The sequence below is a fragment of the Saccopteryx bilineata genome, chromosome 1, assembly GCF_036850765.1.
Source record: "Saccopteryx bilineata isolate mSacBil1 chromosome 1, mSacBil1_pri_phased_curated, whole genome shotgun sequence".
In the NCBI taxonomy this organism is placed as follows: Eukaryota; Metazoa; Chordata; class Mammalia; order Chiroptera; family Emballonuridae; genus Saccopteryx; species Saccopteryx bilineata.
The window spans coordinates 243,226,350-243,252,082 of record NC_089490.1 but is presented as its reverse complement, the minus strand read 5'-3'; the positions used below and the strand labels follow the sequence as shown (position 1 = coordinate 243,252,082).

At 49.3% G+C, this 25,733-nt stretch overlaps 1 protein-coding gene across 3 annotated transcripts; it reads left to right on the top strand.

Annotated features, from left to right (window-relative positions):
* Positions 1 to 362: 362 nt before the first annotated feature.
* GDNF (glial cell derived neurotrophic factor) lies at positions 363 to 24,459 on the top strand. 3 transcript variants are annotated; one of them, XM_066253545.1, is made up of 3 exons: positions 363 to 670; positions 5,217 to 5,315; positions 23,891 to 24,459. In XM_066253545.1, exons 2-3 carry the CDS (start codon positions 5,243 to 5,245, stop codon positions 24,373 to 24,375), a joined length of 558 nt encoding a protein of 185 aa, XP_066109642.1. In that variant the 5' UTR covers positions 363 to 670; positions 5,217 to 5,242; the 3' UTR covers positions 24,376 to 24,459. The 3 variants fall into 3 exon arrangements, with proteins under 3 accessions (XP_066109642.1, XP_066109641.1, XP_066109640.1); XM_066253544.1 differs by having other exon boundaries at positions 5,217 to 5,390; XM_066253543.1 differs by lacking the exon at positions 5,217 to 5,315 and having other exon boundaries at positions 616 to 670.
* Positions 24,460 to 25,733: the final 1,274 nt, after the last annotated feature.

Sequence of the window (25,733 nt, the reverse complement as noted above, 5' to 3'; positions counted from 1 at the left end):
AGCCCCCGCCTCGGGAGCTCGGGTGCCTCCTCACTGCTCTCCTTTCCCTTTTCCACCTCCGCCTCTCGACCCCTCCCCTCCCAGGGCCCCGCGCCTCCCCTCCCCCACCCCGGCCCCCGGCCCGGGCTCTCAAGGACCAGTCTGCGCTCCTGGCGCCCTCATGTCTTCAACGAACTCCCTGCGCTGGTTGACGTGGTGCATCGTTCGGATTTCCAGGCGAGATCTCAGCTCCGGCGGCAGCATCAGCCCGGCCCATCTCGTGCATCTAGACGCTGCGCCCGGAGAAGGCGCAGAGCGCGGCCGCCGCAGCTGAGCCGCCCGCGGCGCCCAGGCAGCTTCAGATAAGAGCGCGGCGCGGGCAGCCGTGTCACCCCCCACCCAAGACAGCAGCGGCTGCTGGGACCTCAGCTTCTAGGGGTGCGGGGGGGGCCGGCTGGGGAGCTGTCGGCATCCTTTGCCCTTCTGGTGGCGGCGGCGGCGGGAGCCTTGGCCGCCGCCTCCCGAGCGCCCTCGCAACCCCGAGCCGCCCCAGAATTGCGATCTCGTCGTGCCCCTGACCTGTGGGGCGGGGCTCTGCACTCCTGCCCTCGGCCTGGATGGGTGTACTGGCTGGGACTTGGGGCTACTGGAGTTAATGTCCAACTGGGGGTCTGCGGAGACCGGATCCGAGGTAAGTAGAGGAGCGGTCCTGGGTGGCGGCTGATTCGCCAGCGCGCACAGCGGGTTGCGGGGCACCGGAGACGGGGGCACAACGGGACCCCAGAGTAGGCGGTGGGGTTGCAAAGAGGAGACACTAGAAAGAACCGAGGCACATGGTGGACAGAAGAGAGAGAAATTGAACGCGGGAGCGGCTGGCCTTGTGGTGGGGCAGGTTGCCTTCCCTCGTGGGCAAAGATCTTTGGTGCCCCTGATGCCTGTAGACCCTGGAATGTCCGACAGGGTCAGTTTTCCTCCCCTACTCGGCGGGGCGCTCTTCCGTCAAACCCCGGGACCGTGCGGGGCCCGGGTCATCTTTGAACCCACCACGACCAGAGTGTCCTCTCGGGACGTGCAGTTACACAGATATCATTGCTGGAAGTGAAACTTACTAATGAGCTTTTCGTGGTCTGTTCCGAGGGAAAGTGCAGGCCCCGGAGGGGCTGCTGTAAAGGTGCTGTGAACCTAAAAATAGAGGGCTCACCCGCTCTGGGCGCGGTCTTGCAAAGCTACATTCTTCTCCCTTTTCGGAACCCGGCTGCTTGCACGTTCCTAATGCCCGCAACCCCACTAACCACCCCCGTCGAGGGTAGGGGAGGGGCGCCCTGGACAAGTCATGACTAGGGTCTCTGCCTCAAACAGACACTTGAAACTCCAAGGTCTCCACTAGGTCGTCGAAGTGATTATTTGACCTCCCCCAAAACACCCTCGCCACTACCTTGTACAACCTCAGGGCAGATTTAGTCGCGGTTTGGTTTCCAGCCCCACTCGGTAAAGGAACCCTCATCGCAGCAGGGAATGGACTTTTGCAGGACCCTCCTCCTCCCTCAACTGCCGCCTGTTGGCGCCTCCCTGGTTTCGGCTGTGGCAAACCCGCCGGACTTGTGCGCCCGGGTGGGCAGTGGGCCGCCCAACCTGGTGCTCCCTACGTTTCTGCTTTTTGGCGGGGACAAACACAACTCTTCCGGCCCCGGCCGCGGATATGTCAGAGCGCGCTTTACTTTTCTCAGTATTTTGAATCTACTCTTAAGTATTCCAAGAAAGAGATGACGTTTTCAACCTTACGCACACACCTCTTTCCCCAAAGCTCTCCGAGGGAGAGCCGCTGCGCTCCCACCCCAGCCAGGTCTCGCCCCAGCTCTTTCGCAATGCCTTTGCTTTGGCGGGGAAGGGGAACAATATCACCTTTTCAACAAGTGTTAGGTGTACGGGAGGAAAGCCCGCAGCGACTCCATTCCCAGTTGCAAGGGATTCGGGTTCCTCGGACCTGAAACCCGGCCTCAGGCCCTTGGACAGACTCCTCCCCAGACTGTCTACAGAAAGCATCCCGTATTTTTCCCCCCTTGCCCGGGTCTTGGGCCCAACACAGGGAAAATAAGTCTTCTGGCTAGGACAAGAGATACAGTTAAGTAAAGCAATACCTTTCGGCAACTTCTGCCCCCATCTCAGAAGAAAACCCGAGTTACAGCACCACCACCCCCTCTGGACCTTAAAGGCAAAGCCCGAAGAAACCTCCCAGCCTGATAGCCACAAAAAGGTGTGGGGGCATTGGCAGCAGGAGCGCTCACCCGTGGTGAAGCTGTCACCAGGCTGGAAATCTGGGGAGGAGCTCTAAATGTAGATTTCAAGGAAACCAGCCCAGGTGAGGTGAGGAGAGAAAAATCAGGGAAAAGGGATGAAGTAGAAGCCTGAAAAGCGGGGATGCTGGTGAGGACGTCCAGAAGTTCCGGGAGTAATTGGGATTTGAGGAGGATTGTAGGGGGACTGCTTGTTCACCGGCTTTATTCTCAAAATGACAACGCAGCCTCCGGGCCGCATAGGCGCTACGGGACTCTGGCGGTTTCTGGTGCCCCCTGGTGCTGGGAACTCAGAAGCGCCCCAGGGCGAGCGGCGGCTTCTGTGGGTGCTCCCGCTCTCTGGGGCGTTCCTTCCCACGCGGGCTTGGGGACTACCAGGTGCGGACGCCGCGACACGCCCCTTTTTGCACTGACTAGAGCAGGGGGATACAAGAAGGGGTGCGGAGGCACCGACGTGGTGGACCTCAGAACGAGAGCTCGATTACCGCACGTGGTAGCTGGTTAAGAAACGCGCGCTCAGTAAAGGCGGCAGAAATACGTGGGGCAGCTGTGCATTGGGGAAAGCGATAGAGACAAACAGGAAAGGCGCGCGCGGGGTCTGGGCACAAGGGCTTGGAGAAAGCGTCCTTTTAGACCGCGTCGTGTGCCCAGCCCCGAGATCCCTTCCGCTACCTCCGAGAACTAAGGGGGCTCTCCGGCCGGAGCCGGCCCCCGCGGCGCTCAGAGGGGAGAAGGCGCCGGTCCCAGCCCGGGGTGGTGGGAGAGCGCTCCCGAGGCCTGCGCCGGCGGGCCGAGGGCGGGAGCCGGGAGACTCCTCTAGTGAGGCGGGGACTTTTCCACCGTTTCCTCTTTTGCCAGCTTCGTCACACTTCTAATTGAGGTTCTCCACGTACAATTTAAAAAGCTTTCTGTCGGCCAAGCAGAAAAAAAAGGAAAACCCCTCAATGCCGAAGGGAAATCCTGGTGCCTCTGCCGCTTCCTGCTGGCGGGCACCGCGATTTGGAACGGCGCATTAACCCCGCGCCCGCCTGCTCCCCGGAGCCGCCAGCCACGTCGCTCGCACCCGGGAGCTGGCACAAGCAGACGGAGCGGCAGGCCTCACGTTCGCCAGTCCTCTGTGCTAACGCGCTTCGCTGCGCTCATTTTGCACGACCTGGGTGCGGTGTTGCCCGGGCCCGTGTGCAGGAACCTAGAAACTTGGCTTTTTCCCGGGGTTGTAAACCAACCAGTATGGCATGGGGCGCCCGGAGCCGCAGGTTGCTCCTAGCTCCTAGTCCCCGCCAACTCCCGGCGCCCAACAACTGCGTGGCAAACGAAGGGACGCCCTAGGGATGGAAAATGCATTAGTCTCCGTAGCAGTGGAGGTGGCGGCCCAATTAAACGCTTCCCAGGGTGGCCCTGCACAGGAATCCCGGCGGCAGTTCTGGGTGGAGATGGGGAAACGAGGGGCGGCTGCCGGAAGGGAGGCGGCAGGCCTGGGAAATAATAGAGATGAGAGGCGCCCAGGCTTTTGTATTACCTGGGAACTGTCTTACTCTCTCCCATGGAAAAAGTTTAGAGATTTTCCTAAGAATCCCTTTTATTTGGAGGAGAGGGGATAGTCAATTACATGAATCCCGTAGTTTCCTTTTGAGAAGTCACTTGGAAACGAAAACAGTGGCTTTGGGCAAGTACTGGGTGATTCCGCACCGGGAGTGCCCGGGTTCCCTTCCCACCTCGTAATTGGGTGCAGTTTGGCTCAGTTGACAGAGCCTTTTTCTCGCTTTCCTTCGGCTGCATGTGCTTCTTCTCTGGGGGTGGGAGAAGACAAATGGAGCCCCTTCGCGTAGAAGAGCTGAGCCCCCACCCAGAGCGCATGTTGATAGCCTAAGCCTTCCGGTGCCGTGCGTGCCCAGAGGTCAGGACCCTGGTACAGTCGTCAAAAAGTGACTGCGATGGAGGCGCGGGAGTTCGAAACTCTTCTGGGAAAGGAAGGGGTATAGGGTTGTAATCTTGCAAAACTGCAAAAATAAGGGTGTTCAGGTACACCACGAAGGATTAACATTTTCAAGACAAATGCAATTCTTACCTAAAAGCAATGCAGAAGAATTGATGGAGTGCTTGCTTTATGCTTCTGTGGGCTTTTTCGTGTTACTTAATGTTCATAACTCTATAAGAGGTGGAACTAGTATTTTAGTGATATAGCCCACTGGGGAGTGTGGTCTTGGAACTAGTATTTTAAACCCGAATTGATGCTTTGGGGAGTTATGTAACTTAATGCAGATAATCCCATTCCAGCCAAAAGTCTCCAAGTCTGCCCTAACTTCTTGTTCCGACAAAATAGGTGGGAAGAAGGAAGTGTGGGCGGCAGGTGGGTTGAAGGTGCCACCGAGCCTGCCCCCACCTAGCTAGGAGCAGGATCGGGACTCCCGGCCCCGGAGTGTGCTTGCTTTCATTCTAAAACAGAAGACCCGGTCGCTTGCCTGGGCTGGTTTCCCAGAGCCCACGGGAGCTGCCCGGAAGGAGGGGAGGCCTCGGACTGGGGTGGAGGATAGACACAGCGTGGGGGCTTCCTGGCTGCCTCCAGAGAAGGGGGCGGGGCGCGCCAGAAATAGGGGCTGGTCACGAATCCTGGTGTTATCCAGTTGACCAGGTGTCCCAGTGTCGTTGTATTGGGACCGGCGTGGGCAGTGCTCTGGTCAAAAATAAGACCTCTGGAAGAGGGTGGTAGATGACAAAAGCAGCTGTTTCTAGACACAGAGAGCGAGCCGCGCGCGTGGGGCGCATCCGGGAGGGGGAGCGAGTCAAGGACTTGGAAGGAGGATGGAGATGCCCGGCGAAGCGCTGGGCTGCAGCGGCTTCGAAAGAGGGTGGTGACAAATTTGGAGGGGGCGCGGGGATGATGCACCAAGAGCGGCGCCCCGGCCTAACCCGCGCTCTCGGTTCTCTCGCCCGCGGTCGCAGGTGCCGCGGCCGGACGGGACTCTAAGATGAAGTTATGGGATGTCGTGGCTGTCTGCCTGGTGCTGCTCCACACCGCGTCCGCCTTCCCGCTGCCCGCCGGTAAGAGGCCTCCCGAGGCGCCCGCTGAAGACCGCTCCCCTGGCCGCCGCGCGCCCTTCGCGCTGATCAGTGACTGTAAGAACCGTTCCCTTCCCGCGGGGGGCCGCCGGCGGGCCCCCACGCACCCCTACCCGCCGCCCGCATGCACCCAAGCCAGCCCGGACGGCAGCGCTGCCTCCTGACCCGCGGGCAGAGCCGCGCTGGCGCTGCAGGCTGCTGGGCCCACAGGCCTGGACGCCTAGAGGTGACGGGTGCTGGTCGCCCAGCACGTAGGGCATCAGATTTTTATGCTGTCCATTCAGCATTCCGATGCACAGACCGTTTCTAGACCTCCACCACCACCATAGTTGTCACTCCCTTACCCCGGCTTCCCTAATCTCTCTCTCTCTCTCTCTCTCTCTCTCTCTCTCTCTCTCTCTCTCTCACACACACACACACACACACACACACACACACGCTGAATTCTGAAAACAATTGCCTTTCCATCCTACACTACCCTTGCAAGGGAAGACACTGAAGTTTCCCAAAGCCAAGCCAGAGTCGGAGCAAACACAGAAGGGTCTCAATTTCCAGAACAAGCATCTGGGCAGTGTCAAATCTTCTCAGAAAAGTTCTGGTTCTAGAAAGACTTGGAGTAAATCTGCTGGCTGGAATTGGAGTGGGGGGTGGCATACAGTTTACTCCACACATGAAATGTTTACTCTGAAGAAAAGAAACCAGTTTACTCATATTAGAAAATAAGTCTGTGATTGTGCCTCTCACAAATGTTTTAGAGGGTGCTTGATTAGGGCGTGTCAGCAATGATTTGATATAATTTATCCTCCACTCTTTAGACGTTTATCTGTTGCATAAAGCAAAGCATGCTACATTACAAGCTACAGGTCATTGGGAAGTTAACTTATGTAAGTAACAAAAGTAGAAAATTTGACACGATCCCAAAATAAAGCAGTAGTGAGCATCACCAGAGTGTCACCCTGGTTATACTACCCTTCCCCCACTCTCTTCGAGCTATTCTGTGCCTGAAATATACTGCGGTCATATGCACAGCAGAAGTGGTCCCAAAAGTCGGCTGTATGTTAAGAGTCTCCCAAACCCTGCAGCCTTGGGCTAAGAACAGCCCGAGAAATGTGATGTATTTATTTTATATATCCTTACAACAATAAGAGCATATTGTGCCAGAAGTACCCCCCAAAATAGAAAAAAGTTCATTTTTCAAGGCCAATTAAGACTTCAAGAGTGACTTAGGTTGGAAAGAGGACATGCTTGATTTCTTGAAATTAAGTAACTGCTCTGAGAATTTGTGTCAATTAGTCATACTATCTAAACCCATTTTTAAAGGCTTCGGTTTCACCCACAAATTTCCATACTAATCTACATTAATGATTCTCCAATAGAAACTTAAATTCAAAGCGCCCCTCTGTGCCATTGCCTTAGACTAGTTCCCCAATGAGAGCTAAGTAGCTTTTCATTCATCCCTACAACTTAGGCCAGAGGGACAGGGACACAGCGGAAGATAATAGTTGTCTCACCAGGACATGCAGAAGAGAAAAGTGACTGCCCAGTTATGAAGCGGATTAATCCATGGAGGTCTAGTTAGCATATTAGTATCTTGCCTACTTAGGCGTAGTTAATGCTGCCTCCTGGTTCTGGCTCTATTTTCAACTAACTCTGTGACTTTGGACAAGTTACTGGCCTGAGAACTCAAGGAACAACTTAAAATCATACAGTAAAGGGAGGCCTTTCCACTCCAAAAGGCCAATGGCTATGAGTTTTGGCCCACTGGTCTTCATGCCCCTGTCGTGGTGTCCTTTGAAAAGACTTATAAGAGATCCCTGCTCACCAGAATCACCTGGTGAACTTGAATGAGTTCTGATACTGGGCCTCACCCTGAGAGATTCTGATTTAATGGGTTTGGGGTGTGGCCTGGGCATTGGGATATTTAGATGTTCCCCAGATGAGTCTAATGTACACCCAGGGTTAGAGTCACTATGACCCAATAATACCCTAAGGAAATGTGTGCCTGGTGCAAGGTACCAAGTCACAAAGCAAAAGAGCATTGTTCCTACTGGTGGGGAGCACACGCATGTTGTGAGGGAAGAGAGATTACTTCCCTTTTCCAAACCTGATGCTAAGTCACCAAGGGACAAGGTTCTGACTACTCTGTTTACATTTAAACCAGCAGAACATACCCAATTCTGTTTTACCTTTGGGAAGACCCAGTAGATTCTAGGGGAAACTTGAAAGAGAAACTGAGCTGCATTCTAAGCCAAATTGACTTCTTTCCAGGTATGTTCAATTCGGTAGCAAGCTGTCAGCACAGGGAAGGCAGAATAGTGACAGTGTGCAGGCTTTGAACACTCGACCATGTCAACACGCTGCTCTCACAGCGCTGACATTTATATCCTGCACTCTACACCGTGCAACTGGTTAAGGCTTATGTAGAAAAACATTAAGTCACTTGTTCCATTTGAAACTATATAAGTACCATAAATCCTGGCCACTCTTCTTTTTAAATGCTTGTAACTTAGTGATTGAACAAAAGCACTTTGAGCCACCTTACCAGTCAGTCTTTCTATGCTGTTCAGAGGTAGCTGGACTGTTCCCCATCCAGACACTCACCCTGAGCTTGCATGTATTCTGCTGGTTGCACTGTAAATGAAACAGCCAGAATTCTATTCCTAGGATGAACTACCCAGATGGAAACCGCAACTGGCCCACTTGCTCCCCTAGAGGTTGGCTCTAAAGTAGATGAGCTGCGGCTGCTTCCTGCAGCAACTCTGAACTTGTCAAACCTCAGGGACTTGTGATTCTCCTTGTGAGGCATCTAAGACTTTTCCTTGTAGCTATCTTTGTGTGTGGGGGGGTTATTTTGCTTTTTGCCAGTATCTTCTCCAAGGGGTGATTAGAGTAGGCATGAGCTATCTAGGAGGTGAAACTCACTGATGTCATAACACTTTAGAGCTGAAGAGAAGCTCAGAAAGCAGATTGTCCAAGTGCCAGAGTTCCATGGTGGCAGGAGGCAGGTCTGCTAACACCGGAACCAGTGTTTCCCCAAATCGCTGAAATGCTCAGAGAGCATTCGGTTTTGCTACTTAGGGATAAACACTTTACGTGGGATGGAGGACTTCAACTAATGACTAAAACCACATTGCACAAGGTTGTCTGAATTTATTAGTTAATCTCAGTCACGTACTAGATCTCAGCTGTGTGTGTCAGCGCTGAATGTATTTCACAAGGAAAAGCATAAAGTGCATGAGGCTTTAAACATCTGTGATGTACAAGCATGTATTCCCAACCGACCTATCCAGCCAGGGCTTAGTTGGTTAGTAGAACGTTGTTCCGATACGCAAAGGTTGCCAGTTCAGTCTTCGGTCAAGCCACATATAGGAAGAGATCAAGGTTTCTGTCTATCTTTTTCTCCCTTCATCTCTCTCTAAAATCAATAAAGAAAAAGATGTATTCACTTAACAAATAGTATATGCCTGTGTGTGCCAGGCACTGTCCTAGGTGCTAGGGAACCCTTGGTATACATAATAAACAAAAACTCCTGCCTTCATGGAGCATACTATCTAGTAAATGTATGACAGGTGGTACGATTTGGTAGCATTGCAGACTTAAATGAAAACATGAAAAACCTTGGGCTGGTACAGTGGGCTTTTTTTGTGGAACTGGAAGCCCACTGGAAGAAACACTGAGCTTTGTGAAATTGTAATCTCAGGTCATCTACAGTTTGTTTTGATGTGATGGGATTATTTATATTCTGCCAGTTCAGTAACAAGCCACAAAATTGCCTATAGAAACAATCATCTAAATCAAGCTATCAAGTTCCCAGGCTAGCCGCCCACAGAAAAAGAATCTATATACACCATAGTATAACTGAAATATAACTCACAACATTAATAGGCTTGAGTCTCTTTCTAGGGCACCAGGTCCCTTAATCTGTAGGAGGGCTGAGAGCAAGAAATTGAGGCATTTCAATAAGCAAGAGCTCAAGTTCACACATTGAGATCGGACTTCAGTTTCAGAGCCCAACCTTGCCACTTAACTGGCTGTTACTTAACATCTCCTACACTTCAGCTTCCTCGTCTGTAAAACAGGAATAAAAGTAAGGCTGCCTCATGGTGGGGGGGGGGGGCTGTTAGGGATAAATGAGGCGATGCTTTGTAAAGCCCCAGAGGTAAGGATGGGAGTTGTTATTTGTCACCCGCCGGCTTCTAGGGTCCCTCGCTGTGCGCCCAAGGAGCACCTTCTCTCCTGCCAAGACGCTGCTCTAAATGGTGGCATTTCAGGCAGCACCACATAATTCAGAGTGAAAGAAATGCAGGCCTTGTGGGAAGGTTATTTTGGGCCCCACAGTCATTTGGTTGGTCAGCACGTAGGCAGGTCAGCCTTCCCTGGGAGTCTGCCCCTGGGTCAGCAACCCCCCCCCCCGTCCCCAGCTCTTCCCAGGTTGCCTTCCCCCCACTTTCTGAGCCCACAGAGCTCCTATGACATTTTTCCCACCAGATAGATTCCCATGGTCATGTTAGGAGACACTCTTCCCCTATGGGGACAAAGGAGCCAGTGCCAGCCAAGGTCTTTATATGTAAGTGGTAAGGGGGATGAAAGCCACTACCTGTGTTGAGATAAGAGTGTTGCTGTTTTATGTGATCCCAGCTGGATATTTAATTTAAGACATTTCACAAACACAGCAACAATCTTTTAGTGAACTTCAGTGACTATTTAGCCCGTTGTCATCCAGCTGAGAAAGCTTCTGATGCAACCAGCTGGGTAAACAGTCAGCTTTCACATTTAATGTTATCGGATATAGAGTTCAGGATAAATACACCATCCATCTATTGTTTCGTATTGCTTTAGGGATGGTAAGAAGGAGCAATACTGTGATAAAGGAATTACCTAAGCCAGAAAGGGGCTCTGTCCAACCTGTGGGGACAGGGCTCTTGGAATCAAGAAATTGCACGTCAGACTTTTAGGGACTGATTTCTCACTAGAGATCTGAGACCAACATCTCGCTCTGGCTGCAGTCTCAATACCTATTTCAAACCGTGGCTGTTTAGAGAAATCTATTTCAGGCCTCATTTGAATTGGCCCGTCTCAGGACCTTACGCTGATCCAGCAGCCAAAGAATTCTGCTCAAAAGATTTTACTTTTGCTGATGTAAAAACGAAAGCAGTCTGGCCTGTTCCCCTTCTAACGTCCCTTTCATCTTTGTTTGTTTAGTACCTTATGATGCATAGCACCTTTATTCAGTTAAAACACTTGTTCTTTAATCACTTGGCTCCATCAAGAGGCAAGTATTCAGTGTCTCTTGTGCGCTAGGAGCTATGTGACATCTAAAAGACAAAACTGTGAACTTCAATAGTTTATGATCTAATTGTGAACTATATGGGATGGGTGGGCAGGCGGGTGGGCGACTGTCAGTCAGACAGATAGCTTTGTCTACCGTTTTACGTTCCCTGTGGTCATGGTAAGAATTCCTAGCAATGAGGTCACTGGGGTGTGGAGATCACAGCAGCAAAGGGTTGGGGGAGAGGGAGGATTTGAGCTGGTACTTGAAAGATGGGTATTAGGGTATTAGGAGAGGGAAAAGAGCACATTCCAGGCCAAGGAGAAGCCTGGGCAAATTTGTGGCCACCATATGGAGAGGGGCAGGTGGTGGATACAGGAGGAGACCAGACCCGTCGCCAAGTCTCAGGAACAGGTGGCGGGAAGTGGTGTGAAATTTAGGATATCTCTGTAGGTGATACCCAGATTATGAGATGCTGTAAAATCCAAGAAAAGAAGGTGCTTGCTCTGTTTTTGATGGCAGTGGCACCCCTGGAGCACCTCGGGCAGGCAATGGCAGTGAGTGGGATCTGAATACAGAGCCATAGTACTGCAGAAGTCGCGCCAGTGCCCGGGCTGCTCACGAGTGGGGGCAAGGGCACAGGCATGTTTTTCACTTTGAAGTATGGCGCCCTTGTTTTTAAAAAGCTCCTACACAGACACAATTGAGTCAACCTATTAATCCTCAAGTAAGTGAATGGCACCTCTGAGCTGTTCACATAGTAATTCCATTTTTAACAAATCGGGTTTACATCTTGTCCTCAAATCGAATGTGTGGGAGCCCCAACAGACAAGAAGAAGTGTTATTATTTCCATGTTACAGATGCAGAAATGAGACTTATGAGAGTTACTTGAGATCACAGATTCAGTGATGGTGAAGCCAGAAGTTAAACCTCCAACTTCTAGTCCCAAAGCTGATAATTTTGGCCTAACACAGACTGTGTGCTCCCCTATCAGTAGATTAAGAAATCCACAAACATTGGCTTGCTAAAAATACACTAACACTGAAACACAGATTTCCGGGGAAATCAATCAAGCAAGCTAATCCAAAGAAGCAGGGAATATTGAATATCCTTTAGGCCCTTGCTTTGATTCCTGTCTGGGCTGCGGTGGAGCCTCAGCTCGTATTATTAATGGCTACTTCACAGACCAGATCAAGGTGTTTTAAGAAGAGAAACGTGAATTTCTCTGCGTATTCCTATATTACAAATGCATTTTTGCCACGAGAGGAGGCTCTCTAACTGGTCAGGACATAGCATGGTCTCAAATGCTGGATAGGCTGGCAGCCTTTCAGAGGCCTTCTGGAAGGTGCTTCTTCTCAGACCACCCCTCTTCCACTTGGGAAATGGGAAGTTCACATGGGAAACCAAGGGTGAGTGCATGCGTGCAGGACAGTCACCACCATGGGAACCGCAGTGGGGCTTCATAGCAGGGTTTGGGTCACCATCGAGAAGCAACCAGTTAGCTCAGTAGAGATAGCACCCACTTTTGTACGACCCTAATGACTGACGTGGGAAGCTGTGGTTTCGTTTTCAAACGTTTTTGCTTTGTGACCCTTCACCAATAATGCCATAAACTATTGCATTCTCCTAAGGTGACCTCTAAAATATTTTTATCATAAGTTTGATCAGCTATTTCTAGCCTACTTGGAAACTGTATATGTGCTTCACGTATATTTTTGGCAAAACCTTCAAGCTGCCTGTTTAGCTTATTCAATTCGTACAAAACACTTAAACGAATTTGGCCCAAATAGATTGACTTTCTGGTCAGGAAATGTCCAACTTCATTTTCAATTCCAATACACATATTTAATATACATCCATGAAAACCATCATCACACTTCTAGATCTTAATTATAAGATGAATAGATGGATGGGCAGAGGGACAGACAGGCAGATAAAGCACCAAGCCATGGCAGGAGTGCCCAGCTAGAGTGAAGTATATAGCACCACCTGCTTCAATGATTCTTGCGTTATTCATATGGGACCTTCCCTCAGTCCGTGTTCATGTACTCTTCACCAGGACTGACCTCTTGTTACATTTTGCTCCATTTATTTATTTTTTGTCTTGAATCACTTGAGAATTAGTTGCAAGCAAACCATTAAATAGCTCAGCAGGCACCTTCTCAGAACAGGAACATTGTCTTATGTAACCACAATTTAATCATCTGTCTCAGGAATATTAACATTTATATATATTGTTATCTAATAGATAACCCATATTGAAATTTCCCCAGTTGTTGCAATAAGGTCTTTTATGGGGTTTTTTTTCTTAATTGGGGATCACAAATTGCACTGGGTTGCCATTTTACCTTTATTCTCCTTTATTCTAAAATAGTTCTCAAGCTTTACATCCAGGTAAACCTCAGAATACTAAGTTTATGATGCTGTGTACTTGCATAAGGAGCCACCGGCCTCAGTGTGTCTCAAGGGGCCATGCAGGCCTGAATTGTCCTTACCTGGCACCTTCAGGTGCTTACCCCCCGGACAGTGCCTCACAGTACACTGGGTGAGGTGGGTGACAAGTACACCTCTCTTGGTGAGACAGGAGACAGAGAAAGAGAACTGACCACAGGGGCGTTCGCAGACAGACCAGGTTTGGTACAGACACAACACAGTGGGATGTTTGAGGATCTGGAAATTGATTCTCTTAAATCTACCGACAGGCACTCTACAAAGCACTTGTGTGCCCCCAGAGGGATACGACTCAGTCTGAAGACACGCTGATCTATGTCAGAGAAGACATGGAAGTTATTCATGGGCTGTGGAATCAGTTGATGCTAGTATGGTTAATTTGGGGGCATTTCTAGGAACACAGAACACACAGCACAAACTCCCAAGCCAGTCCTGCCCCTTCTACCCACAGAACGCAGAGCTCCAGGCCTCCTGCGCTGTGAAACAGCTGGACCAACAAGGGACCAGTGTCTGCATCCCCTTCGGGGAATCTTTCTTTGTCTATAGCAGGTAGAGCGGATCTTTGCTCTGCTGCCCTCTGCGTAGACTTCACTGAAGAATCATCCCTGACATGACAACCATATGGATCTAACCTTAGTTAACACGTTTGTGACATGTTTTCGGGCACTGAGCTGAAAACATTTTTTCCATTGTGGTAAAGGTGTGACTAGCCCCATTTTAAGGGGGAAATGGGACTCCATGTGGTTAAGCAACTTAGCCAGACTCTAAACCCCGGGCAGCCTGAGCCCTACACTCGCACTTGTGACCATGTCACAAGATCGCTTCCTGCCAGCCCAGGACACCGCTGCGCAACTCCTCTGACTATGACAGGAAGTCAGCGAGGAGAAAAATCAGGCATAGGGATTTTGTCAAGGTGGTCGCTTTTGAATGGTACTTAGAGCTGAATACCTGAACTCAGAGATTCCAATAAATGTATTCACGGGCGAGGAGGTTAGAAAGTCCTTCCTCACGCCTGACCACAGGACCCGTTCAACAGGGTTATCTGATGAAGAACATTTGTCTCTCATCCCCGGTTCTCCTTCTTCTCTTGGTCCATCGTCTTTGTGCCCAGGCCTCCCCAGGCTCTCGCCCCCCGCATCCCCCCTCCGAGCCCTGGGAAGGGCAGAGGGAAGGGATTGTCGTGGGTGGGATCCCACGACAATTCTGCGGCCTCTGGGGCTGCAGGCAGGGCTCTGTGCCAGGCAAAGGAGCCTCTGCTGCCAGGTTCCATCAGGGTTTCCCTCAAAAACCAACCTCCTCTGATAACACCACAGGGATTACTTTCCCAGGAGGCCTTCTGTGCACTTCATTTCCCTGAGTAGCTCTCTCGCCCTCCCCACTAAGGCTCCCCCAAGGGCAGAAGCCAAGCCCCCCTGGCGTGCTCTCGTTAGCATGGGTGTTTATTGCTGACCAAGTGCTTTCTGTCTCCTGGGGGCGTGTGCAGATTAGCTGACAAATGGACACCCTGTCGGGTGTTTTCCTGACTTAAAAGCAGGAGAAAGGACATTTTCTCCCCAGGGGAGCTATGCTCTATTACTGTAAAATTATTAACATAACTATAATAGAAGTATGAACCACATAGGTGGAGATTAGAGCAGGGCAATTAGAGTCTGAGTAACGAAATTGATATAGTCTGTCTCTGCCTGAGCAAGGCTTGGGGTGGGGGGCAGTTTGTATTAATGCAGCAATTTCCATTATACTTAGGACAAGTGTTTTTTTTTTCTGTAAGTTGTAGGATAAAAAAATTTAAGATACTCTATAACAAATACATGTGTGCAATATTGATCTAAGTAGGTGCAAATGGGAAAGAAAATGACGTTTTGGAGTAGGCAGAGTGGCTTTCTCAGACAGACCACAGGCCCCTTTCTCTGTATTCTGAAATAGTTTGTGTTCTGGTTGCTCTTTTTCTTCTGCCTTGAGAGGAGCCAGAAATGCTGTTTTAAAACAACCAAACACTAGTGTTTTTACAACACAAATACTTTTCAAATAAACCCATGTCATTATGCCTTATTGTCAACAAACCACTGGCCATGGAGGGAGGCACTGGTCGCTCCGGCAGTGGTCACGGCGACTCCATAAACGGCCTCTGCCAGGGACCCGCCTTAGGAGGTAAACCCTGTGGACCGCTCTCAACGTTAACCCAGGAGCAGCGTAGGATCCAGACAGTCTAGCTCACGCTGGACGAATCCTCTGTCCAAAATAGGAAAGCAAGGATGGTCGTTACATAACCTGAGCTGCATTTCATTCCAGCGCCGAGCGACTTACGGACCTTGTTAGTTAGTTCAAACAAATGGTAAAATTAAAACTTTTGAATAGTAGCAGATGACAACACTTTGTATAATTTTTCAGGGAACTGGAACATTCTCCTGGACTAACATGATACATTTCAGAGGTCAACGAAGGTCAGATCAGAACGAGGGTCGATGGCTTCCAGGATCAGCTGTGGGTCTCTCGTGAGCGCTTTGGTGGCAGAATAAAGTGGAATTTTAAGAAAGGGGCAGGTTTCCTGTTTGCCTCTGGGTGGTGGAGACTGAAGGATGATGGCGTGGTGACAGGGTGTCCTCCCAGAGTCAGGTGGAGACCGAGGTACAAGGATGTCTGTCTCTCACTACAACCGGGGCGTTCTGAGGCTCAGACACAGGACCCTGTCTGCACATTTTTATCCCTCTCCTAAATGGGACATAGGAAGATGACTCGATGTGTTGAGAGATGCATGGTGGTGATTATTTCAACTATAACTGAGATGTTGAGCCAAGAGGTAAACTGAAAAGGTTGGGGACTCCTGGAACCTAAAACACTTCTTGTGGCGTGTCACAGGGGTCCCTGATGGTGGTGGTTGAGTGGAACGCTGCTGGGGCATCAGCTGTGGCATCCCCTCCTTGATGAGGGAACTGAAAACGAATTTCCACCGAAATGTAGACTGTCCTTATCTTGGGGTTTGAGCCCTGGGAAGGGCCCTGCAGAGGGTCTAGCTGACCTCACAAGGCTTAAGCGAGCAGTCCAAGGTCAGGAGACTGGGCAGGGAGTGACCCAGACTGGAATTCCAGGCTCTGTCCTCTCCAGCTCTGCAGCCAGAGCTGGTCGTTTGGTGCCAGAGTGTGTTTGAGGAGCTTCCGGAGACGGGGCCTCTCTGTCTGAATGTACCGCCGCCCTTGGCTGCCTGTTTTCCGGTTTTACCTGGGAAAACGCCAGATCTGCCTGCGACTGGTATGCAAGAACCAGGACGCAGGCGAGATGGCCCTGAGGGCCGTGGCCTCTCCCTTGTGGAGACAATGGACTGAGTGCTACGGCCAATGGCAGCCTAATTTTAGAATTCATACCGAATTTTCAATAGCAGGTGTGCTTCTCACTTTCTGTCCTGACTTTGGTAAACACGTGCAGGTGGAAAGAGCATACCTGGCCAGGCCTGGACTCCAACTGCAGGGTAGTCAGTTTTTACTTAAAAACAAACTGGCATCACGGAGCATTACAACATGTTTGAGCTTTGAAACCAAACCCACTGAGTCCACACTGACGAGCCATGTGGCCTGGGCCCACGTTGATCTTCGCTGAGCCTCAGTTTCCTGGTCTGTAAAGTGGAGAGTATGCGGACCCTGCTTTAGCCTGGCCAGAGATGTTGTTGGGTTTAAAGTGAATGTTGTGTGGAAGTCGGCATCCGTCCCACCTTTATATTGGTCATATTTTTTTAAGCACATCGAGGGAGCTGTTATTTTTAAAATACAGAATAATGAAATTTTGTGATATGAGGACTTATAAAAGTAAGGCTGCACTATGTAGTTCTTATAAGATTTCAGTAGTAGTGAAAGAAAATCATGTTTTATACCTTATTGAAATGTGAAAGTATGCTAGTCTAAAGAATGACAGTAGTTGGGAATTTTCTTGAGAGATTATATCAATCAATCTTAGGCTGATCTTTTTATATCAACATACACGTGTGTGTGTGTGTGTGTGTGTGTGTGTGCGCGCGCGCATATATGTATGATTTTATATCTAGACACAGAAAGAGAGAGAAAGAGAGAGGACTTCTATTTTTCATATACTTGGTCTACAGAGCAATTTGAACTTTACCTGAGGTGCAGGTAGGCAAAGAATATTAGAGTAAATGTCCCCCACTCCGGGGGACAGTCTTTTGGGGGGCTCTTCGTGAGCAGACAGGCTGCCTAGTCCCTCAGCAGCCCCGGGCACAGTACAGCCAGGGCCTAGCCCACCCCAGCGCTGGGCACTACAGGCGCTAGTTCTAGACACCCGTCTCTTCTGAGTGGCCTGGGCTTAGCAGTAGTCACCCCGCGGACCTCGGCATGTTAGCCCTTGCCCTTGTGACACACAGAAGCTGGGAGCTTCATAGTGAAGTACAGAGGCGTGTCCTCTTCAGAGCAAGAAACACCAGGGATTTCTCTGTGGCCTCTGACCCCTTAAGGCTGGCTCTGGCCTGTAAGATGGGTCCTCTGAGAGAGACCCAGTGAGGACTAGGTCCAGCCCCCTCTTTCCTGGGACCCTCAGAGCCAGAGCCTGCTGCCACTCTGCTAAGGGGTCATGTCCTTGCCATTCTGCAGACAATCTCGTGCTGTCTCCCTCTTGGGCCCCAGATGAATGACAGGCTGAAGGCCAGCTTAGCACCCCCAGCCTGCCTGGGGTGAGGAGGGACAACTCTGTGTGAGTATAAAATAGCCCTGTTGATGAAAATACAGTTAACCTGTACTGTTTTTAAGAGAAATCTGACATTTAGGAGACTATCCAGTGAATGCCAGCTTAACCAAGGTAATGTTTTGAATTACGTACCTTTTAATTTGGCTATTACAGGGAGTACTCTGAGGCCTCAGCATTGTTCCTATAAAAACATAGTTCACTACAAAAGAGTCAATAGCCCAGTCCTTTGTTCCTGGGGTGACTTATTTTTCCCCATAATCAAGGGAGGCAAAGGCTCTGCTGTGAACGGCTTGTTCCGAGAGTCAGAGTCCTGCCCCAGGACAAGGCTTCATTTGTTTAAATAACACTGTTTATACAAAGGGCACATCAAAGTTAAAGGATTTTAAATAGAATAATGCCAAAATATTTGGTTGCACACTGAAAGATGACTTCAATGCATTTGGGTATCTTGATTTTTTTCAAAAACTTGAGCTTTTAGGGTGGACGTGTTTTCCAACCAAGATTTCTCTTCCAAGTTGGTCTGGGAAATGAGCAAGTGTTCAAGAAAAGAAAAAAAAGAAAAGAAAAGATGGTTCTCTTTTGTGGTTTGCAAGTATTTTACTATCAAAGGTAATACTAATGAGGGCCATTTGTGTAGCTGACATCTTGCCAAACCCTTTAAGAGATATGACATTAAGTCTTAATTTAGGGAACTAATCCAAACCCAAGTGCCTTTCTTCCCCTCAGCTCAGTGAGTTCCTGGAAGATTGAGGCAGCTTTGGGCTTCTTGGTTCAGCACGGGGAGCGTGCCTGCCGGGGCCACGTGCAAGGCCTCTGCAGAGTGTCTGAGGACAGGCTCAGTGGGGCGCACAGCTCCTGATGCTCCCTAAATGCTGACTGCTGGTAAATGGAGACTGCTCTGTGCATGAACTCAGGCAGCATCAAGAGGCCCAGAGTTAGGAATTTAGTTGGAAGAGACAGGACTATGTGCTCTGTGCTTTGGAAAATATAATGTTGCCCTTTTCTGGTTTCCAAAATTTATAACCATGCAAAACTTTTAGCATAAAATATTTATATTATTTTTGCTCTATTTTTCAATAAGAAGAAAGGGGAGGAAGGAAACTTCAAATCAGTAAGACTTGCCCTATAGCCTGAAACTTGGAGCCTAAATATATATAAATATTTCCCATTAACAACAAGGTATGAGAGAGATTTTTCCCATCAAGAGAAGTTACTAACGACACCTTTTAGTTTAACAAACCAAACATTGATTGACAGTTTCCCCGGTGCCAGAAAGCCTTTCAATTCAGGGTGAATGATCTGTTCTCCACCTCACCTCACAGCCTAAGTGGTCGATGCAGTCACACTGCCACTTGTATCACCCTGGTAAGGCCAAGTGGCATTTAAAATAAAAAAAAGGGACTAAACGTTGGTATGTAATGAAATATAAGTAAGTATGTCCCAAACATTATGGAGGAGTGCTTATACTAAAAATTGACTATTTATTAGAAATTCAAATTTAACTAAGGGTTCTGTATTTTATCTTGCAAGCTAAGCCAATGGACAAAGCAATGTGGTCAAAACATCTTAAAAAGGAAGAAACGTATTTTTCAGGAACTTTGAAAGTTATCTGGTAATAAGTAAGAACATTATAAATGTTGATTCAAATCATTATTATAACTCTAGCCACATAAAACTATGTAATTTATCATGTTATATAAAGCAAATGGGACTCTAAACTAGCTTAAGGTGAGTTTTTGTAACACAAATGTCTTCCCATTAGTTTATGTTACAATTTTAGCAATGTTTCATTCTCGTTTATGATTAATCTTCAGTTGATTCTTAATCGATTTTAACTTTCTGTGTTCTCAGGTTTTTAAGTTAATGATCTATTCAGGAATTTTTAATGGCTCCCAGGAACCCTGTGGTGTGAGTCCTTTTGTAAAACAAAGAGCCTTTTTTTGGAATTTGAAGACTTTTCTGTACTTTGATTAATTGCCCCTAATATATCAGTTTTAGAAATTCAAGCATGGATTTTTGAAACTGAGCTCACCTAATTTCCTCTCTTGTAGCTTATTATTTAAAACAATCATAAAGAACATAAGGAGCTTATTTCTTTTTTCAAAATAAGTAGTTCATTTCTTTAAATCAGAGTGATTTACAGTTTTGTTTTGTTGTGAGAAAAAAATAAAACTTCCCAAGGAAGTGCAAGTGCAGTTAAAAAGTATTCAGAGGAAATGACAAACTGAATACTCGCTTCGTCTGCCGTCCTCCCTGGAAAAGGTGACTCCAGGGACACAAGCCCTGTCTGAACACCCAGGATGAAGTGGACAATGAGAACTAACACTTTAGAGCTGCAGGAAGCTGGCCCTGGTGGGCGTCAGCTTGGAGATGGTTCTTCAACTCACCTCCCAGGTAGAGACTGGCTGTGCAGTGCTGGGCGTCGAGGCTCCCCACGTTATCATAATGGTGCGATTCGCAGCTCAAGTCTAAGTGTCCCCTTTCCCTCTCTTAATGAGACTAATTCATTTGACAATTACTGAGGGCCTCCAGGAACCAGATCCTATTTAAGCCCTTGGGATCCACTGGTGTACAAGCCATGCAAAGGTCCCTGTCTCCTGGAGGTCACATTCTATCTATTAAGAAGACAAACAAATCACAAACGTTTAAGAAGTGAGTCATACCGTGTGCTGGAAGGTAGTGAAATATTATGAGGGGGAAGGAAGAGCAAGGCAGGGGGGTCTGGGTTTGGGGAGGAATTGCATTCAACAAGGAAGTCAGGGTGGGACTTGGCGGTGGGAACGTTTGGACAAAGACTTGAAGGAGATGTGGGAAGTAAGCCACGGGGTGCTCTGAGGAACAGTGTTCTAGACAGAGAAAAACAGCCCTAGGCCCTGCTTGTGTCTGACCCATGGTTCTCAACACACGATATTTTGTCCCCAACACACATATGGCAATGTCTGGAGGTGCTTTACTTTGTCACTACTGGAGGATGGGGATACTACTGGCATCTCTTGGGTAGAGGCCAGAGACATAGGTAAACATCCTGCAATGCACAGGGCAGCCTCCCACCTCAAAGAATGAATGATCTGGCCCAAGAAGCCAGTAGTGCCAGGGTTTGGAAACCCTGCGAGAAACAGGGAGGAGGCCAGGGACGCCGGAGGGAGACAGTGAGGACAAGATGAGGTCAGAGGTAGCAGAGGCTGGGGAAGGCAGTGGCCAGGTCAGGTGAGGCCGTAGGCCCTTGTGGACTTCGACTTTTCCTCCGAGAGAAATGGGGAGCCATCTGAGGGTTGGGAGCAGAGGAGGGGTGTGAACTGTATGAGTGGTTTTAAGAGAAAACTGCCACACTGGCTGCCAGGAAAATAGACAGAAGGGGGGAAGGCTGGGGTGAGGGAGCCTCCAGGCAGGAGAGGATAGACAGAAGGGGGGAAGGCTGGGGTGAGGGAGCCCCCCAGGCAGGAGAGGATAGACAGAGGGGAGAAGGCTGGGGTGAGGGAGCCCCCCAGGCAGGAGAGGATAGACAGAGGGGGGAAGGCTGGGGTGAGGGAGCCCCCCAGGCAGGAGAGGATAGACAGAGGGGAGAAGGCTGGGGTGAGGGAGCCCCCCAGGCAGGAGAGGATAGACAGAGGGGGGAAGGCTGGGGTGAGGGAGCCCCCCAGGCAGGAGAGGATAGACAGAGGGGAGAAGGCTGGGGTGAGGGAGCCCCCCAGGCAGGAGAGGATAGACAGAGGGGGGAAGGCTGGGGTGAGGGAGCCCCCCAGGCAGGAGAGGATAGACAGAGGGGGGAAGGCTGGGGTGAGGGAGCCTCCAGGCAGGAGAGGATAGACAGAGGGGGGGAAGGCTGGGGTGAGGGAGCCCCCCAGGCAGGAGAGGATAGACAGAGGGGGGAAGGCTGGGGTGAGGGAGCCTCCAGGCAGGAGAGGATAGACAGAGGGGGGAAGGCTGGGGTGAGGGAGCCTCCAGGCAGGAGAGGATAGACAGAGGGGGGAAGGCTGGGGTGAGGGAGCCTCCAGGCAGGAGAGGATAGACAGAGGGGGGAAGGCTGGGGTGAGGGAGCCTCCAGGCAGGAGAGGATAGACAGAGGGGGGAAGGCTGGGGTGAGGGAGCCTCCAGGCAGGAGAGGATAGACAGAAGGGGGGAAGGCTGGGGTGAGGGAGCCTCCAGGCAGGGGAGGATGGGCTCAGACTGGGGTGGAAGCAGCTTCCTGACTGTGTGCAGAGGAACCATCCAGTACCAGACATTTTGGGCAACGAGGAGCTCTGGGGATTTTACACAATCCTTGCTCTACTCATTACTATATATCACATATTTTATATGTATTATCTAAATCTAGATAGGTAGATAGATTGATAGATAGACAGACAGACAGATAAATGTGGTTAAGTCACATCAGCTGGATTTTGTTTTACACAATAGGATACAGGATAGGATAGCTGTTTAGGCCCTCAGTTCATGACAAAACAATTTTATATGGGTTAGGCACAGAATAATCCTTCTCTGCTTCAACATGTTCTTGGCAAAAACATACATTCACTCTTGCTAATAGCTCTTTTATGCTATATGTCTCTAAGCCACGTGTAATGTTAAACAGACTGAATTACCTGAAAACAGGATAAGGGTTTGCTACCTAATACACAGGCATTTTGAATTGCTTCCCTCTTTCGGAAATGTCTTCAGTTGTTCAGACGGATACTCTTCTCTTGATCAAAAGTGAACGCTGAAACATGGCAGAAAACACCAAGAGACAGCCGATTTCTGCTTTTACCCAAAGGGCCCAGACATCTTAGCAGGTGCCTCCTCGTTCCTCGGTGTGATGTCCCTTAAGTGCACGTGTCCTGTCCTGTTTGTAACCAAAGACAGAGGGAGTCGTGTGATGGCCTGCAGCAGAGGCAGGGCCCCTCCTTGGGGTCACGCTCCATCTGTCCACAAACCGCATCTCGTTCCACTTAATGCTGACACACTTCATTGTCATCTTACAGTATTACTGTGTTTTTTAGCTCATGCTGTTCTAAGGAAGTGGTAAATTAACCTCTTGGTTAAATTAGTGAAAAGTAGGCTATTTTTCAGTCTCTTCATTTTTTTAAAGAAGTTTTAAAATATAGTTGAGCTCATGAGCTTTTCATTTGTTCTATCAAACTGATTCTGGTCCCACTTAACTGTACAGAGTGAAGAGTCAGGGTCAATTTCAAGGAAGAGCGCTGGGTAGAAGCAACATTGAAAGACTTCCCCATCCAAGATAATCCTTTTTTCAGGAATTCCAAAGTGTGGTCCTGAATTCCTCCTGGGCTCATTAAATACCGCCAGTTCCTTGGCACTCCCTACCCCCACCCTTACCTCAAAGGGCAGCAATCCACCTCTCAGTAAGCATTCCACTCATTCTCATGCTCGGTGAACCCACTACTCTGGGCTGTTTTTAGACTAGTAAACTGGCCATTGAGGCTCAGCTTGCTCACAGCAACCTCAATACAGACTTGTTAGAAATAGCAGATATTGCCTGACCAGGTGGTGGCACAGTGGACAGAGCATCAGACTGGGATGCAGAGGACCCAGGTTCAAAACCCCGAGGTCACCAGATTGAGCATGGGTTCACTAGCCTGAGCACGGGGTCGCTGGCTTTAGCGTGCAATCATAGACATAACTCCATGTTTGCCGACTTGAAGCCCAAGGTCGCTGGCTTGAGCAAGGGTTCACTCACTCTACTGGAGCCCCCTGGTCAAGGCACATATGAGAAAGCAATCAGTGAATAACTAAGGTGCTACAACAAAGAATTGATTCTTCTCATCTCTCTCCCTTCCTGTCTGTCTGTCCCTATCTGTCCCTCTCTCTGTCAAAAAAAAAAAAAAAAGAAAAGAAAAGAAATGACAGATATTATTCAAATGAAAACTACGCCTCTTGGGATTTGTCTTCTACAAGGGAGTGTGTGTCACCTGCCCTGTTAGTCTCTTTCACCCAAGTAATTTTCCTTCTGTGGAGTCTCAGAGGTCCATGTGAGCCTCTGGTCCGGGGGGATTACAGTGGTCACCTGGCGGGACGGGCTGCCCGTCTCGCTGCAGGTCCAGTTGTGGCTGACTTTTAGAGGTGTTTGATCGTGCTTTGATCTAGAAGACAGCTTGAAATGGTCACTATTGTTGTCTCACGTTTTCTGTTTTCCGTTTTCTTGCGGAACAGCCAATATGCCAGAGGATTACCCTGATCAGTTTGATGACGTCATGGATTTTATTCAAGCCACCATTAAAAGACTGAAAAGGTCACCGGACAAACAAATGGCCGTGTTTCCCAGGAGAGAGCGAAACCGGCAGGCTGCAGCCACCAGCCCCGAGAATGCCCGCGGGAAAGGCCGGCGAGGCGGGAGGGGCAGGAACCGGGGCTGTGTCCTCACTGCCGTCCACTTGAATGTCACTGACTTGGGCTTGGGCTACGAAACCAAGGAGGAACTGATTTTCCGGTACTGCAGCGGCTCCTGCGAGGCCGCCGAGACAACGTACGACAAAATATTAAAAAACTTATCCAGAAGCAGAAGGCTGGCGAGTGACAAAGTGGGGCAGGCCTGTTGCCGACCCATCGCCTTCGACGACGACCTGTCGTTTTTAGATGATAATCTGGTTTACCATATTCTAAGAAAGCATTCCGCTAAAAGGTGTGGATGTATCTGACTCCGGCTCCAGAGACCGCTGAGTATTGCATTCCTGCTACAGTGCATAGAAAGGGACCAAGGTTCCCAGGGAATGTTTGCCCAGAATGGAAGATGAGGACCAAGGCGGAGGAGGAGGAGGAGGAGGAGGAAGAGGAGGAGGAAGTGGAGGAGGAGGAAGGCAGCCGTTGTGGGAGCCTGGTAGGGAGAGACCCAGCTACAGGAAACTGGACAGGAGAGAGCGAGAACAGCCGTCTGTGGACTCTCCCAAAGGCGGCCGTTGCCACCAGACGCTCGCGCGGGCGTTCCTGGTTGGGTGTTGCCTGTCGCTTCATCTGATGCAGCCCACCGTCACCGGTCATGGGCACAGTTGCGGATGCACTTGAAACCAAACCAGTGTGTCTCCTGTGGTTTGTTTTCACACATCTGGAGACACCGGGGAAACGGAACCCTGGTGTCACTCCTTGTCATTACCACTGAAAGCAAGAAAGGTTTATTTTTCTGTCACTCAGTGGAGACATACCCTGGAAAGAAGGGAAAGGAAAAAAAAGCAAAGATACAGAGACAGTAACCTCTGAATCTGAAAGTTGAGGCCTACGGTTTACTTACAACCAGTGTTGTGAATGGCTGGTGATTCATTCTGAACTTGGTGTGTGGGGTGGAAAGAAGTTGGCCAGGAACCAAAAAGGACTGTCCTCATGACTAAAACCAACCAGAAGGTATTTCCTTTATGGCCTTGGAAACAGGAAACCAGCTGTGGTTTTCGGCAGCATTCTTGCAAGAGAGCGAGTGGGGAAGGCCCCCCACTCACCGGGGCAGGGAGACTCACGGCCTGTCGGTTTACAGAGAGACAGATGTTACATACACCCCAGCTCCGTCTATGCGTGGTCACCAGTGACCAGAGAAGCTACTCGATGCAATGCATCTGTTTCAGATACAGAAATATAGAGAAGATATTTATTGAGATTTAAGTTATTATTATTTATTACTGTTCACTAATGAGTTTCTCTTTCTTCCCTTATTTATTAAAAGTTTCTTTTCAAAGGTGCCAAAGTATATGTGCTCGCAAAATGCAAAGAAGGGTGACATAGGAAATTTTAATTGGGAACAAGGGTCCATGCTTTTCAAAGTATTAAAACGTTTCTCGCTAGGCAAAAATCACTCACTTTACCTTTTACGATAAGCCCCCGTTACTTGTCCCAGGTCTCAGCGTCTTCCCTATTTTTATTTTTATTTTTTTTCTTTCTTTTTTTTTTTACTAAAGAAATGTATCAGAAGGACCGCATCTGACCAGCGCCCTTCTCGGGAGCAGTGTGCAGAAACCGTCTACCCTCGGTTTTATTTCTTCATTGCTCCGGCTCTGAACAGAAATGCCATGTG